Source organism: Patagioenas fasciata, chromosome 17 (assembly GCF_037038585.1).
Source record: "Patagioenas fasciata isolate bPatFas1 chromosome 17, bPatFas1.hap1, whole genome shotgun sequence".
NCBI lineage: Eukaryota > Metazoa > Chordata > Aves > Columbiformes > Columbidae > Patagioenas > Patagioenas fasciata.
Window position 1 is genome coordinate 10,726,009 of NC_092536.1, and position 15,634 is coordinate 10,741,642.

Consider the following 15,634-nt stretch of genomic DNA (forward strand, 5'->3'; position numbering starts at 1 on the left):
ACACTAGGAAAAAACACACATGTTGCCTGCAGTTACATGGTGTTAGCTGGAAAAGTAATTCTTAACAATAAAAGAAATGACAGTGAAAAACTTCAAATATGGAGGTTCGGGAGTCTTTCTCAAAAAGGCAAAGTACCTGCTGCTGCAGCTTAATGGGCTGTTTGTCCTGGATCATGGTCTGCATGGAAGGAATGGGCTGCGAAGGCACTGAAGTGTTTGTGTACGGCCTTGCTAGCTAAACATATGTAGCCATTAAAGGGAAGGAAAAAAGCTCCTACATCTTAAAACCAAACCCAACCAAACAAAAATCAAACAAAACAATATAAGTTTATGTGTGAGGACTGCAGTGGAACATGCGCATGTGCCTGCTTGGAGCTCAAAATGCTTCTTACTCAGGATAGTTTTTATCAGCTGAATTTATCTGATAATTTCCTTTTTAATCTTGTCTTCCAGATTTGAGATTTTGTAGAGACTGACGTGAAGAAAGGGGACTCTGCGTCACTCTTGGAAAAAGAATTCTGGTACAAAATGATTCCCCCCAAAATATTAATCTAAAAATGAATGTATGAGCCATGTCCCATCGCTCCTCCTCTGAGTGGAATCTGCTGCTGTTCCACCCTGTTTCCTGCAGTTTGTTTTTCTGCTTGGAGTGGAAAACTTTGTCCGTCTTTTGGGAAGTACCGTGGTGTAGTTGAGAACTCAAATTAATTTTATATACTCCTGTACACATTTGAAAGGGACTGTAGTGTTGTGAGACACAGTTCAGACTGTGTTTTACAGGCTGCGCGCTTGCACTTTATTGGAGCGTTGAAATTTCGATGCTTGTAGGGTGTGGAAACCGTGCGTGGGGTGTGGGATGTGCTGTGAGCCAGGGATGCTGGGCTGGTTGTTTAGAGAGCTCCACAAAGAAAAAAGTCAATATCTTAACTCTTCAATACCACACTCTCTGAAGACACCCTGTGAGCAGCTACAGAATTGGAGTTCTCAAGTATAACTGTCTTCTTATACATGGATGTAGTTTTAGCTCAGTAAATATTTGGAAATGTGGGTAGTTTAGCTTTTCTTAAAGTCACTTCCAGTTATGTTTTGTTGTTTCCTTTATATTCAGGTCAAGGTCTTTTCTGTTATTAATATAGCACCTGGAGGTCAGAGTTGGTAGCAAGAGAATTTTCGTGCGAACATATATAGCAAAAGCAGCAATGTAAGCTTTTAAAATGTGAGGGTTGCTTGTGATTGAGGAAACTTTGTTTCTCGTTAAACTGTTGGGAGGAAAAAATCCACTTGTTTGCTATAGCAGTGAGACTTGTTCGAGCATTATCCGGGGTCTGGTCTCTGCGCAGGCTGCAGGATGTGTCACTGGTTTATCGCTCCTCCTGTTCCCATATTCTCTATAGCACCATTTTCTGGTGAAACTCCACACTGAGGCCTGCTGTCGTCTCACCCCAGCCACTAAAATTACCAGGTTATTGTGCTGTTTAGTGTAAGCGAGGAGCAGAGAATCCTGGAAACACTATGGCAACGGGCAGAACTGCAGCAATAACTACTCACTATATCCAGAGGGGCTCGTTGGGGGACTCTTTGTTCCTGAGTTGTGGAGTTTGTGTTCCTGAGTCGTGGAGTTTGAAGGGTGGGAAAGGTGGGGAGTAGCACAGCAAACTGCTGTTCAGCAAATTGCTTGATTGGTTTGAGCTCAGGATCATCCTGCACTTGTAGTTTTCAGTGCACTTCTTCAGCATTTCACTCGCTTTGGGCACTTCAGTGCTTGGCAGGTCACAGGCTGCCTGGCACACTCCCCATAAAGAACTGCGCTTTAAAATAACTACTGGGTTTGCTTTCTTCTGCTTGTGACATTACTGGGAAGCAGACATTGCCATATAGATATGTGCAGTGTAACACTCATTTCGCACTTGTACGTGGAATAGTTGTAGACCTTTAAAAATCACCAATTTTCTTTCTGGTTTTCATAGTATGTTCTGTAATTTTCATTTGAGAATTTTTTTCTTAGAGAATCCCTCAAATATTTTTCTTTAGTAGTATTTCTGATGCTGAATTTACTCTCAAAAATTCGCTGTATCTTTGTAGCACTTTACGGAATTTCAGAAAAGGGGCACAAGCAGTATGTCCTCCAAGGAAGGGAGAGTTTTAATTTCCATATAGACAGTTTTGAAGGATCTCCAAGTGGGCTTTTCGGAACAAAATGCTGATCTCACAGACTCTGAAAGTCTTGAGTCACTTGTCATTTCTCTAAGTCACCGCCGGTGTGATTAATGCTGGTTTCATTTGAGGTCTTCAGAACATGCAGAGTCTCAAATGCTGCTCTAGCTGTGCTTTTTGAAGGATGAGGAGTAGAAATCAGGCTGCTAGTAGAAATTGTTTCTTCATGTGTTAATGGAGCGGTTTGGTAACTGCTTAAATTGGGATTGTGTGGAGCAGTCGGTGATCAAATCAACAGGACTTAAATTACTCTGGATATGCTTTCCATCCTAAGGTTTTCTGATAATCATTACTGGAAAGTAATAGTCCCCCTGAAAAGATTTACTTATAGTACAACCTCACTGCATATCTGTCCTAATTGGGGAATGACATTATTACTTGGAGCTTAACTTTTAAGTATTGACATTTAGTTTCCCATTTTAAATACTAATTTATCCTTGAATATTAGAGTTGCACAGACTTTGTATATGGCAGAGAAGTTCATTTGACTAGAGATGGATAAATTGTTTTCTTCATTGGTTTGTTTTTATTGTTCTAAAGCCAAATGGATTTTTCATTTGGCTGAAGAATGCCAGACCTGAAATACTGCATTCTTTGCCCCTGTCTGCAGGCATGTAGTAAATATAGCACCTCTGGGTGAGGCCAATCAGCTGAGAATGAATAATCATTTCATTCATCTGCCTTTGTCATTTGTTTATACTTGATTTTTTTTTTTTTAACTAAACATTGCAGAACCTTTTTCTGGAGCTCTTCAAGCAGCTTGTTAACGGCTCAATAGTATTGCTATGTCTTGAAAACAGACAAAAATATAATTTTTTTGGTAATGTTAGCTACTAGCAGGAAGATCTCTGCTCATATATTTTTTCCTAATAAGTGAGGTGAGTTAGCTTCTTTCTCATTAAGTCAGGTGTATATTAAATCAGCTTTGGGCAATACAACTATCATAGTGTGCTTTACTTGGAAGCATTTCTACAGTGGATGCAGTTCTGCAATAACCTCTTCCATGAGGACAGGCTGATGCTGAGCTCTGGGGGTGTGTGACCCCACGGAGGGGACGGCTCTGGCTGTTTGGGGTGTGTGACCCCACGGAGGGGATGGCTCTGGCTGTTTGGGGTGTGTGACCCCACGGAGGGGATGGCTCTGGCTCTTCGGGGTGTGTGTCCTCACGGAGGGGACGGCTCTGGCTGTTTGGGGTGTGTGTCCCCATGGAGGGGTCGGCTCTGGCTGTTCGGGGTGTTGATACAGGCAACTGCATCCCTGACTCTGAGCAATCTACACCTGATTTCGGCTGATGGGCCTGAGTGCTTGCCCTCCTTTTTCATCCTTCCATTGCTCATTCTCTCCCCTGTGGAATCCAACAGTGTTTGACTTATTCATACGTAGGACTTTCAAGTCTTGTGTGGCATCAGGTACAACAGACGGAGCTAAATAATAGACTTGGCTTTGGGAGCTTTGTCCTTTTCATAGGCAATCTGAAAAAGGTAGTCTGAGTGCAAGCTTCCATGTTTTTCCTATCCCGGCAAGCTTAAGAGTCTTTATAAAAGTCAAAGAATTTGGTATTTAACCTGGTTTCCTGGTTTCCTATCTTATAATGATAGGATCTCTTTAGCTTGGAGGAGAGGAGACTGAGGGGTGACCTCATTAATGTTTATAAATATGTAAAGGGTGAGTGTCAGGAGGATGGAGCCAGGCTCTTCTCAGTGACAGCCAGTGACAGGACAAGGGGCAATGGGTGCAAACTGGAACATAAGAGGTTCCACTTAAATATGAGAAGAAACTTCTCCACAGTGAGGGTGGCAGAGCCTGGCCCAGGCTGCCCAGGGAGGTTGTGGAGTCTCCTTCTCTGCAGACATTCAAACCCGCCTGGACACCTTCCTGTGGAACCTCAGCTGGGTGTTCCTGCTCCATGGGGGGATTGCACTGGGTGAGCTTTCCAGGTCCCTTCCAACCCCTGACATTCTGGGATTCTATGGTAACAAACCCAAGGGCTGCAGGACAAAGGAAGGGGAATATCTTCATCTAAAGAGACACCATTAGCACTTATAACCAGCTCACCTTTTAACTGCGTTTTCAAGTGATGCCTTGATAAGTCAGTGGTCTTTTCTAGATGTAGTGTTTTTGTCTTAGAATAAGGTATAAAACTTAGGATACTTTTTCTAAATACTCTTATTTCTTTTCCTTTGCAGAATAAGAGAGCGCGTAGAGTCTGGGAGGACGAGAGCACAGGACAATGCTGCTGAAAGGAATCTGAGCCACAGAGCATGCTTTGTGCCACAGCTACCCAGGTACATTTTGTGCACCTCTAACGAACCACAGTTTGTGCATTTTGCTCCATGACTTACCATCCTGAGCCAAGGACGCTGTCTCAGCACCAGACCAAAGTTGCGCTCTGCTTTCATCGTTCCATCTGGATTGCTCTCGCGGTCTGAAACCTTCTGAAGCCTTTTATGTGTGTGAAATTTCAGCTAGTCTCTCTTTAAATGTTACACTAGTTTATGTCATGAGGTAGGCTGGACATTTTAGTGTGTGTTTTCAGAAGTCTTTTTCTTTCATGCATAGAGAAGATGGGGTCTCAATAAATGAGGTGCTGAACTATGTATCTGGAAGTAGTTTTGAGCCTTGCTCCAGACTGTTGTTGAAAACTGCTCCAGTTGAGTCACCTGCAGATCATCTGCTGGGTTTCAGAAGTCAAAAGCAGTGGGGTTGAGGCATCTGTCATTGCTTTGCACACCAGTGGCTAAGGAACCAATGCAGATTTTTCAGGATGTTTTGATAGGAAATGTGAAACTTTCAAATGTTTCTCTTACCTTTTTTTTTTTTTTTTTTTAATAAATACAGTTTTGGAGATGAATACTGGAAATCTTCATTTAAATGCAGCTAAGTTCTGTGCTGACTAGTTATATGTTTATGCTAAAGAAAGATGTAAGGAGGTAAAGATCTGTCTTACACAGTGGAGTCTTAGGATCTTTCCAAAGCAATTCTGTGACCTGGGAGCCATCACAATCCAGTAGCACTAGCTATCTTGCAGCATTGACTCAATAAATAAAAATCATATGACAGTGAAGTGTTTTTGTGGAATAAAAGCTAACTTTGCTACCAGCTGGCAAGTGGGAGTAGAGAAACAAAGCAAACAAACAGCAGAGAAAAGTAGGAGGAACAATGGTGATAGTCTCAAAAGTGACACATTAGGAGACCAGCACGAAGAATAACAAACTTGTATCACAGGATGTTTTGCATAGCAACAGGACTCGTGTCTTCAAGTGGACTTCAGTGTAACTGCAGCACTTGCTTCCTGTATGAGATAAAGAGCTGTTGTACTCTGAATGCATTTTAATCTCTATATCTAAATTGGACTAATAATTAAAAAGAATTAGCTGAAGGAAACGATAGTACAGTCTATTGCTCCTGAGAGCGTTTCCTCTTATTTTGTTGTCAGAGAAGTGAGAACAGAAACGTGTGTAAGGGAAACAGATTAAAGATGAACCTTTTCACCAGGTGCTGAACGCTGTCTACAAACTACTTTGTCGATGAAGGAAGAAATTGATTGGAAATTGAAAGCACGAACTGGTTCATAATAGTGTTCAACATGCGCAAAGGGGTGCCAAAGGACCCAGAAATAGCTGACCTGTTCTACAAAGATGATCCTGAAGAAATATTTGTGGGTTTGCATGAAATTGGACATGGAAGCTTTGGAGCAGTTTACTTCGTAAGTAGAATTCTTTACCTCCTTTTTGGAAAACGGAACCATTTTACGTTGCATTTTGGAGATTTTCGCTGTAAAAGCGAGTGTTCTTTGAGCCCCCGGTGCTTTGTGTGCTTTCTCATAACTCATCTCCAAAATAAGTGTTTCCAGAGCTCTTTACTGTTAGATCTTTATTTATAGGAGCAGTTGGCTATAGTCTCAATGGAGCACCCAAGCATTCAGGTTAAGTACATGGTATCTTCTGCTGTGTGATGCCGAAAGTTGAATTTAAGCAGTTGGAAATTAATTTGCCGAACAGGAATTTCAAGATACTCTGCTTGCTGCTCATATGCTTGTAAATCATTGCAAATTAATAGATCTAGTGACTTAATGATTCCAAATGCATTTGGAGTTAAAAGCTACTTTGTTAATGAACTGCTATTGTGGCTGCTTGGGTAAAAATGCTATATTCAGGCTTTTGAGTGATTTCTCTGCTGCTCTGATAATTTAGGAGTTAAGAGATCTTCAAAATATCCGTTTGTTTTGCCATCACCCTTGTCGCCATGTGGGGGTTGGACCAGATGACCTTTAAAGATCCCTTCTAACCCAAACTATTCTATGATTCTATGTTCATCTCGTAACATACTACCTTCAGTAGCAAATGCTTACATGGCAAAAGCAAAGAGAAAGTCTTTAGAGGAATGAGAATTGAAGCTGGAAGGGTGTATTGCATTAATACAGTCAAGATAATTTAATCTGGAAAGTGAGAATAGTAGTGCTTTTACCTTTAGTATCAAACAAAGCCAAATCCAAAATACTGGATTTGGAAATAATTATAATCCAGTTGCTATCATTGAAACTAAAATAGAATTCAGTATGAAAAAAAGAAAATCCATCAAAGACAGATTAAAGCTGCTTGGTAGCATGGACTGCTGCTCCAGAACATCAGGTTCACTAGAACTGAGATTTCTGAACATTGGACATTAAAGTATTTAGATAAGTACCCTTACACTTGTAACTCTGGATGTTGGCAGTAGCTAAAATTATTTGCAAGCACTTCAATTCACTGTTTAAAGTTGTGTAAAGTGATGGAGGTGTTCGTGGGGTTGTTGTTAGGACAGGAGAGGAACCTGATGTTTTGTGTCAGATAAGCAGTGTGTGTGTGTTTTGAGGGATAACGCTATAATTCCTCAGTGTATGTTATGGTAGTAATGCAATAGGGAGGTTTCTGCCATGGGGATTGTCAACAGTGGCACAGACACTTTGAGATGTTGGAGCAACAGGTCAGTGAGAGTATAATGTTAAATGTACACATGTGTAAAGAGGGTGAGACTGTACAACTCAGGATACGTGTTGATCCACTTCAGAAAAGGAGCAAGTGTTTTTTTTGGGTGGGAGTAGTGAGATCCTACCCAGTGGTTTTCAAAACCAAAGGGAAAGGATGCATGGTGTGCTTTGGGATAAAGGTGAAGTAGTGAAGGTGCTGCCTTTATCACTCAGCTCTGGTGCTCAGAATTTCCTCAGGCTTCAGGGGAGGAGCATGAGGAGTGTCAGAGGTCTCACCCACCGAGCAGGCTTACAGCTGAGATGTCACCGTGCTTGGGTGAAAGACTCCTGATCCCTTTCCTCCTTTCCCTGGACACTTTATTTAACTGGTCTGTGCTTTAAAGACATTGCAGAGTTTAGCCAGCCTGCAGCTTCTTGCAATCTCCGAGATGCAGCCACATCCTACTGCTGGATGATGATTGCAGTCATGCCTGTAATAATACTGTGGTAGGAACATAGTAATTAGATGCATCACCACTTGTCTGTGGTCCATCCACGCTCCTTTGCCACTGTTTGAAACTCAAGCTTTCCTTCCTGGCGCGTGAAGCACTTGGCATCCAGTAAATTGTTCTTCGGAGTCTTTGCCTTGTCACAAGCAAGTCAGTCACAAGCAGGAACTCGCCTGTTTGCAGTTTTCAGTGCCCAGTAGCCTGGGATCTATCTGCTCACCTGAGCAACCCCTCCAGCTGTGCCCCCCTCCAGCTGTGCCCCCCTCCAGCTGTGCCCCCCTCCAGCTGTGCCCCCCTCCAGCTGTGCCCCCCCTCCAGCTGTGCCTCCCTCCAGCTGTGCCCCCCTCAGATGGCTCATGCTGGAGCTGTTCCCTGCCATGCAGGGGATGCTGTGCATCTTTGTTTTGTTTGATCTCCTTTTTAAAAGCTTGTGTAGCCCATCTTGTGTCTCAATTCTTACACATCTTGAAGGCAAGGACCAAGAATAACATCTTAGATCATCATGGCAACATTTCCAGGGATCCTGACATGCTCGGTGTCAAAAAAGGATACATCACTTCTCTCAAGGTTTTAAAGTTGATGCTAACTTGACTTGAAATCAATTGATTTTGCAGTTGACTTCAGAATAGTTTTGGTCAAAAGCTACCTCATTCTATCCAGATTGGAAATATGAAAAGAAGATAAAGCAGATGAAGGCAATGGAAATGAGGTTTTGCAAGCTAAATGTGCTTGTTTTCTGCCAAGCTTTTCACTACAGATCTACAAGTATGACCAGAGCCACTGCAGCAAGTGGATATTTCTGTCAAGTGTGCTTGTACAGCCCTTTAAGAACTTCACCCGTAACCGAGAACACGGCAGCGTGCCATTCCGCAAAAATACAGCTGAAATGAGAGAGAACCACATTCACATGAAGATACTTGGAATTAACTGAGCAAACACTTGAAGATTTGCTTAGAACACCAGCATTAGCTCATCTGTTTGAGTAACATACTCTTGATCTTTTCTGTGCTGAATCAGACTGATGAGTGGTTAGGAAGGGGTTTGCCTTACCCAAAAGTTACTTGTTTTCAGCTTTCTGTAGCTCATTTGAGGAGAAGCCTGTGCTGAGGGGTCTCAGTGTGTCCCCTTCCTTCTGTAATTCCTGCACTCTTGGGGTTCACCTGACAGCATTTTCCTTTGAAGTCGCTATTTGAGTCATGAAATGTCTTTCATTAATATGTTACTTGAAAGCTCAGTACTCATCCACTCAAGCAGTTGAAAGGAGGATTTACCATGTTTAGCTTCTATTGTGTTCGAAGCTTTTAACTGTCAGTAAATTTTGTCATGAGAATGGTAAATGGTTGGAGGTACTGGGATTTCAACAACTCTTTTTACGACTTAAAACCTTCAACTTTTTTGTCCTTAGCGTGCAGAAATGAGGGCAGTGCCAATCCAGGCAAGTAGAACTTCTCCTAAAACTGAGTTTTCAGCCTTCGGTCTCCATCCCTTGTATCATACAGGCTGCGGAGAAGGAGAATTTTGCTGACTGAGTAATCGTTGTGCAACTGAGATCTGGCACAGTGAAAGGCAGATTGCTTTTTGAATAGAGAGAAATTCCAGAATGAAACATCTTCTTGAAACTGAAAATTGAAATGGCTGTTCGAGAAGATCAGTGTTTTATGAAGTTTTTTTATGAAATTAAAGAAATTTTTATATACCTTTTGATTTCTTTCTTTAGAAAACATTTTCCCAAAAGTTAATCTAAAACTGTTTTTAGTGCATTGCCAATACAACTGTATTTTGCATGTCCTCAGAGGGGACAATGTCAGGTCTTGGTTTGTGTGTCAGAGATAGCAAGCACAGTAAGGGCTGAGGGATGGACAGTGACAGATACACTCAGGGAAGAGGGTCATAATATTTGTCTGGTAAATGTTATAATGAGGAAGATCTCTCAAGTGTAGGAGCTTGCACAGATGCGATATCAGAGGAAAAAGCCCATGTTTGCTAAAGCCACAGCTCACTCCATGGGGAGAAAAAAAACCACAACACTTTTTTCAATCTGTTTCTTTTTCCCTACTCCAGGCTACAAATTCCCACACTAATGAGGTGGTGGCAGTCAAGAAAATGTCCTATAGTGGAAAGCAAACGAATGAGGTAAGGTGAATAAAGCCAATTCTGCATGCAGAAGCTGTTGCAACTATAATGTAAATCGGAACAGCAAAATTAGCTACATATTTCATTTGACCCCAGCAGACCAGCTTTTTATTGCATTAGCTGTTACTCGCTTCCATAGGAAACATGGAGCTTTGCGGAGAGGGAAAATGAGTTTATGCAAATTTTGACAAATAGTTCAGTTTAAGGAAGTGAGTGGGAATTCAGAATGCTGGTGTGGTGGTGATTTCAGTAATAATTTCATTAATATGTGAATAAGAGGACACTGGAGCCATAACCACAGCTCTTGGAAGTGTCGACTGAAACGTATAGCTGACTTGAAACACTTTTCAGGATCTATAGTCTAAAATTGCATAGACCTTGTATTTAGAATATCAGTCTCACTTCAGTTGTTAGTTGCTTCTCTTATTTTGGTGCTGCGGTGCGTTGATCTTGGCTTGACTCTGTTTGGATTGGGGTGTCGACATGCAGGGGAGAATGTGTTTGTGAAGAGCAAACTGGGATGTTTTAAACTCATTTTCCTTGCTTACCTGTTGTTCTCCCACATGTGCCGAGTTCTTCTAAATGTCTGTGGCTTTGTGTTTCACAAGGAAGTAAACAGCAAACTGCTACTATCTCTAAAACATACTATGGGTAGTGATGCCTCTTGGGACAGGTGGGTTTGTTACTAAGCTTGAGACCACTGGACAGTTCAATACTGGAAAGAGTAGCGATGCTTTAAGTAAAATTTGTTGCAGTTAAAACAAGGAAAAAGTATTTTTGCAATCCTCAAGCTGTTTGAATGTGTCTTGGAGGCATCTCAGTGCAACAGGGATCCAGACTGTGTAGTTGTGCTTTTGCACCCTAGGATTCTTACTGTCTTCACATTGAAAAATAGTTTTCCGGTTGTTTCAGTCTGTACTGCAGTGTGTGGTGTGTGAGAGTATGGAGGGGATTAAGCAGAGAAATGCATTTATACCTTTTTGCTTTTTTTAAAATTAGAAATGGCAGGATATCATCAAAGAAGTCAAGTTTCTACAACAGCTGAAGCACCCCAACACCATCGAGTATAAGGGCTGTTACCTGAAAGAGCATACGGCCTGGGTGAGTGAGTGGTGTGGCATTTAGAGGTCTTCACAAGCAGAAAATGTGTGGTACAGCAGTCACATATTCAGTACACGCAGTGTCTTACGTGCAGCAGTATTCATACCATGTTGCATGCAGTCCCTTTCATCTGAAGAAGTTCCAGGTAATTTAAAGGGAACAGATATTAAGCATATTGGAGCAAACCCCTGCTGCTCTACGTCAGGCCTCTGCCTTCATGCAGTTTAAACAATTACTATGGAACACTTTACAATACCTCCCCACAAATTTCTCAGTGCCTAAAGCTTCTTTACAACAACCAAAGATATCTTGACATTGCTGGCATGTCTGGAGCATTTTATTTTATTTTGTTCATCGCTTTTTGCATTTCTTGCAACTTAAGGTTTTATTTGCTTCTACTGTTTCTCAGCCATTCACGTAGTAGCTGTTTGTGTGCGAGCGTTTACCCTATTATTTAAAAGCATGCTTTTTTTCTTGCAGTTGGTTATGGAGTACTGTTTAGGATCCGCTTCTGATTTGCTAGAGGGTAAGTTTTATGTAGTCTTTGATTTGCTTTTTGCTAGTGCCCCTTTGGAGTGCAGTGGGAGGCTGTTTTCTCACAGGCTGCTGTTTTGCAGATGGCAGAGGCTGGCTGTGTGTGCTGCTCCATTCTGGAGCGAGAATGCCTGTGGTTGTGGTACCCAGGCTAAGCTGAGACTTTCCCAGGAGGCCAGTGCTACAGATAGTAGTGCTCTGTGCACACTGATATGTTGTAAAACAAAGGTATAAGTGTAGAAGATGTAATTTGAGCCTTCTTAGTGACTGAAGCAGACTGCCTGTTCTGTGAATATCCATAACAAAAACCTGCAGAGACCGTCTTTGTCTTGCAGTTTGTAGGAATAAGTACGAACGATTTGATAGAACCTCAAAACTAGAACAGCAGCACTTGCAGAGGAATAGGGAATCGAAGCCGAATTTTGCAAAAACTAGTACTCTGTGTAGGCCGTATCTTTTGTATCCCAAGATAGTCAGCCAACGGCACATGCTGTCATATTTAGGGATACATGGAAGGTGCTTTGGTGTGTTTCTTCGTAGCTGGTATTCCTTATTTTGCTGATTTTTGTCTCTTGGGGGAAAAAAAAAAGGGAAGTTCTCCTTGCTAAGGAAATTTATTTCAAATACATTTGGTAAGCTATGCTCAGATGGATCTCCTGTTGTTAGTACTAACTGTTGGCCGTAGCAGGAATGTGAAGAAAATACAAGCACAGGCTGTGCAGGGACTCAGAGCTGCTTGTGGCCATCAAGCCCCAAGAAACCAGCATGGTGAAGACGAGGTTCACCCCATAGCTGTCAAAATCAGTGGGGTTCCTCCTCTTTAAAAACACTTTCTCAGGAAAAGATTGCACTTATTTTCTAATGTTTTTTTCTTTATTTTTTCCGTAGTTCATAAGAAGCCACTTCAGGAAGTGGAGATCGCTGCCATCACCCACGGTGCCTTGCAGGGGCTGGCCTACCTGCACTCTCACTCCAAGATCCATAGGTAAGGCCAGAGCTTGGTGCTGCTAGATGGGCTTCCATCTTCCACCCTCTGGAGGCTGAAAATCCCAAAGTTGCTTGAACACAGCGGAGGAAAATGTTTTTCTACCAAAATTTTCTTTAATGGACATGTCAGTCCTCCTAATCCCAGGGTTAGATAGATAAAAGTTGTTTGCTGTTAAGGAGTGTTTTTCTTTGCTTGAAATAATTTAACGTGGCTACGTCCTGCACCAAATTCTCTTCCGTGTGAGCAATGTTTCTCTGCAGAACCTGGTAACAAAGAACACACCTGAATGTTGGCAGTAAATATTGGCAGGAAAATAGCACCCTAAATTTGCCAAATAAAGTGGAGTGGTAGAGCTAGACTACTTTCAAGACTAGACATTATGAGAAATTTTTACATATGAGTAAGTAACGCTTTATGCTTTCAGAAATCAGTTGATGAAAGCACAAGTCAAGGGTAAAACTACCTTAGGATAAATCAGAGCATACAAGGAAGATTTTATAGCAGGCTGCTCATGGATTTCAGCTCCTAGATGTGTCTTTCATAATGTATTTTTTAGGAGTTTGGATCTTTTTGACTCACTTGTCAAGTGCGTTGCATGTTCTCTCTTTTTTGGTCTAATTTTGGGTACTACTAATAATATTGGGTGAGAACAATGACTAGATTAGTGTAATGTCAGTGGGCAGTCATCAGAATGGGGCAACTTGAGACTAATTTATGGGGCTAAAAGCGTCTTTGTGGTCTGCTAGCAAACTTAAGACAGAAAGTTGGAATATCTGAGACTGAGACAATGAGGGATTTTTGCAGAGAGAGGAATTATTTTTCACTTGTTGCAATAATTACTTGGGGTGTATCTACACATGGTTGTTAAATGATATTTAGGTAAAATATTAATTTAAACATGAATGCCAATTTGGGAAATTAAACTAAGATGGCTTTTGATCAGTCCTTTGCATGCTTGCCCTTATTCGAGCATAAAAATACCTGTCCTGAAATAGTTTGTGCTTTCCAAGTGCATTGAATTCTTATTTATAGTAAATTATTCCCTGTATGGACACTACTGAGAACTCGGTTTTGTCCATACTTGTTTAAACTTTCTAAAATGGTGCAACCAATGTGTTGTAAATTCAGGAATAGTAGCTGCTATGTGTGAACTTTCCATGAGCGTGTTTATTGCATATCAAGAACAAAGCTGTTTATTTCTCTTTGGAACTGGAAAAGGTTACTTTGCTGTTGCAGTGTGCTGGAAGCACCACGCAGCTCTTTCCTATCTACTGGTTTTCTTCCAAGCACTGTTCTGCCTTTTAACCTCTGAGGTGGGAAGGCAAATCATCTCAGAAAAGAAGGAAATCAAGCGATTTCTCATTTTCTGAGAGACGTTGTGTCTTTAGAAAGAGAGGTGACAAAGTGCTGTTTCCTAGCGCTGAGGAGTCTGTGCTGATGCTCACCGTGACAGGCACCACAAACCCTTCGCCTCTGCTGTGACAAGTCCCTGTAGCGCCGAGAAAAGTCAGGCAAAGGCTGAAAAGGACCAAAGCTGGTGGTGGGGACAGCCAGGGCATCCCTGCCCCACAGCAAGGACAGCAATGGGACATGGCCTGGAAGGGAGGGACACCTTGTGGAGACACAGGACAAAGCAAGTGTCTGATCTGAGCTCCCTGAGCGCCTCTGCCACCAGTTAGTTCTAACGCCTATGGGATGGCGAAGGATGAGATTATTTTCTGTTTAATTGCAGGCACGAGGCAAACCTAAGTTAGCAAATCTGTTTGCTGATACCTAAAGCACCTGCTGAGTCCCCTGTTGGTTGCTGGACAGCGAAGGTAGCAGCGGAGGTGACAGCAAAGGGGACAGGCTGGGCTGTTTCTTCTTTTGTTTGAGGTGTCCATTCTTGCACAGACAAGACATCTTTAGCACTTGTCATCCAGTAGAAGTGACAGATGCATAGACCCAAAACCTGAAGTCATGTCAGGATGTATTTGAGTAGCACATATGTGCAAAAAAATCCAAAATATTAGTTTTAAAGCAGTACTGTCCTGGGAATAAGGGAATGGAGGTTCTTACTCTGGCTCTGCTGCTGAAATACTGTAAGTAAACTTCGATTTCTGTGGCTCTCGGTCCCAGTTTGCCTGTCCTGCGTGCTACCCTTTGGAGACAACAGCATCTCATGGGTGTTTGTGTCATGCTGAGTTTAAAGGGTCTTTGAGCACAGCTGTTCTCTGGTTCTGCAATGACACTGGATTTGTATTTGCGCAAGTCATTATGCTTCAACTGCTGGATGATAATTCAGTGTATGCTCTTCCTCTGCAGCAAATACAAGATGACTTTATTTCCTTTCGCATTTACCTAATTAGCTCTGTTTTCATGGGGTCAGAATACCCCGTGTTTGGCAATACACAGTTACTTGTTCGTGTTGGAGGTCTCCTGCTCCTGATAAGTGGCTTTGGTGTTTAAGGATATTTAGTTGAACACCAGATAAGAAAAGCTGATATTTTTCTTGATGCATTTTTTGTATAAAGATACATTATATTTTTTGAAGAGATGGCAGAGAGACATTCCAGACCGTATGGCATACACAGCCTGGCCGACAGGGATCCTTTACACATAACCCATTTATGTTGAGGGTCTGCTTTTGTAAAAGCAAATGGCTTTGCCCATGTAAATGCACTTGTGGCAATACCTAGTGAGCAATTTTCCCTTTGTTTTTGAAGTGCTATATCAGAGTTTTTAGGAACTTTCACTGTATTGTGAATTTCAGCTGGCAATGTGCATAGACTTGAATTTCCCAAAGCAGTCATCCCCCTTTTATGTCAGGTGGGTGGAGGAAAGAAGTATTTCAGATATAACCGACAAGTCTTTCTCGAACTGTGAATAGGGTCATTACCAAATATCTTGGAAGAAATGCAAATGGGGTTAACGTTTCTCAGCATTTCGTGGGCAGTTAATTTGAGATTATTCCACTTACTGTTGAAATTTAGAAACTTACGGTGCCAAAGGTGTTGAATATATCTTGTGCCTTTCATATTTCATTAGTGGCATTATCATTAATCTCTTAAATGTGTGAATGATCTGAGAGTTGTAGGAAGGATCAGATAAGGGAGCCTATGGCATTCAAAGATGAAAATAATGTGTCTGGTGTCATTTGAGGTCTCACAGCTGGGTATTAGGATACCTCTCTCCTGGATCTCAGTTTGAGGCCTCAACATTGCAACT

The 15,634-nt window shown here is 41.8% G+C and overlaps 1 protein-coding gene across 5 annotated transcripts in view; it reads left to right on the forward strand.

Annotated features, from left to right (window-relative positions):
• The window catches only part of TAOK3 (TAO kinase 3), an 83,733-nt gene that overhangs the window by 31,682 nt on the left and 36,417 nt on the right, over positions 1–15,634 (forward strand). For 3 of the 5 annotated variants that reach the window (XM_065851381.2, XM_065851384.2, XM_065851383.2), the window contains 6 exons: positions 4,401–4,499; positions 5,710–5,920; positions 9,733–9,804; positions 10,804–10,905; positions 11,386–11,431; positions 12,328–12,424. In XM_065851381.2, the coding sequence (XP_065707453.1) occupies positions 5,801–5,920; positions 9,733–9,804; positions 10,804–10,905; positions 11,386–11,431; positions 12,328–12,424 (437 nt within the window). In that variant the 5' untranslated portion in view covers positions 4,401–4,499; positions 5,710–5,800. Of the gene's footprint in view, positions 1–453; positions 522–4,400; positions 4,500–5,709; positions 5,921–9,732; positions 9,805–10,803; positions 10,906–11,385; positions 11,432–12,327; positions 12,425–15,634 lie in introns of all 5 variants that reach the window. The other 2 variants (XM_065851382.2, XM_071816233.1) reach the window with 1 other exon arrangement.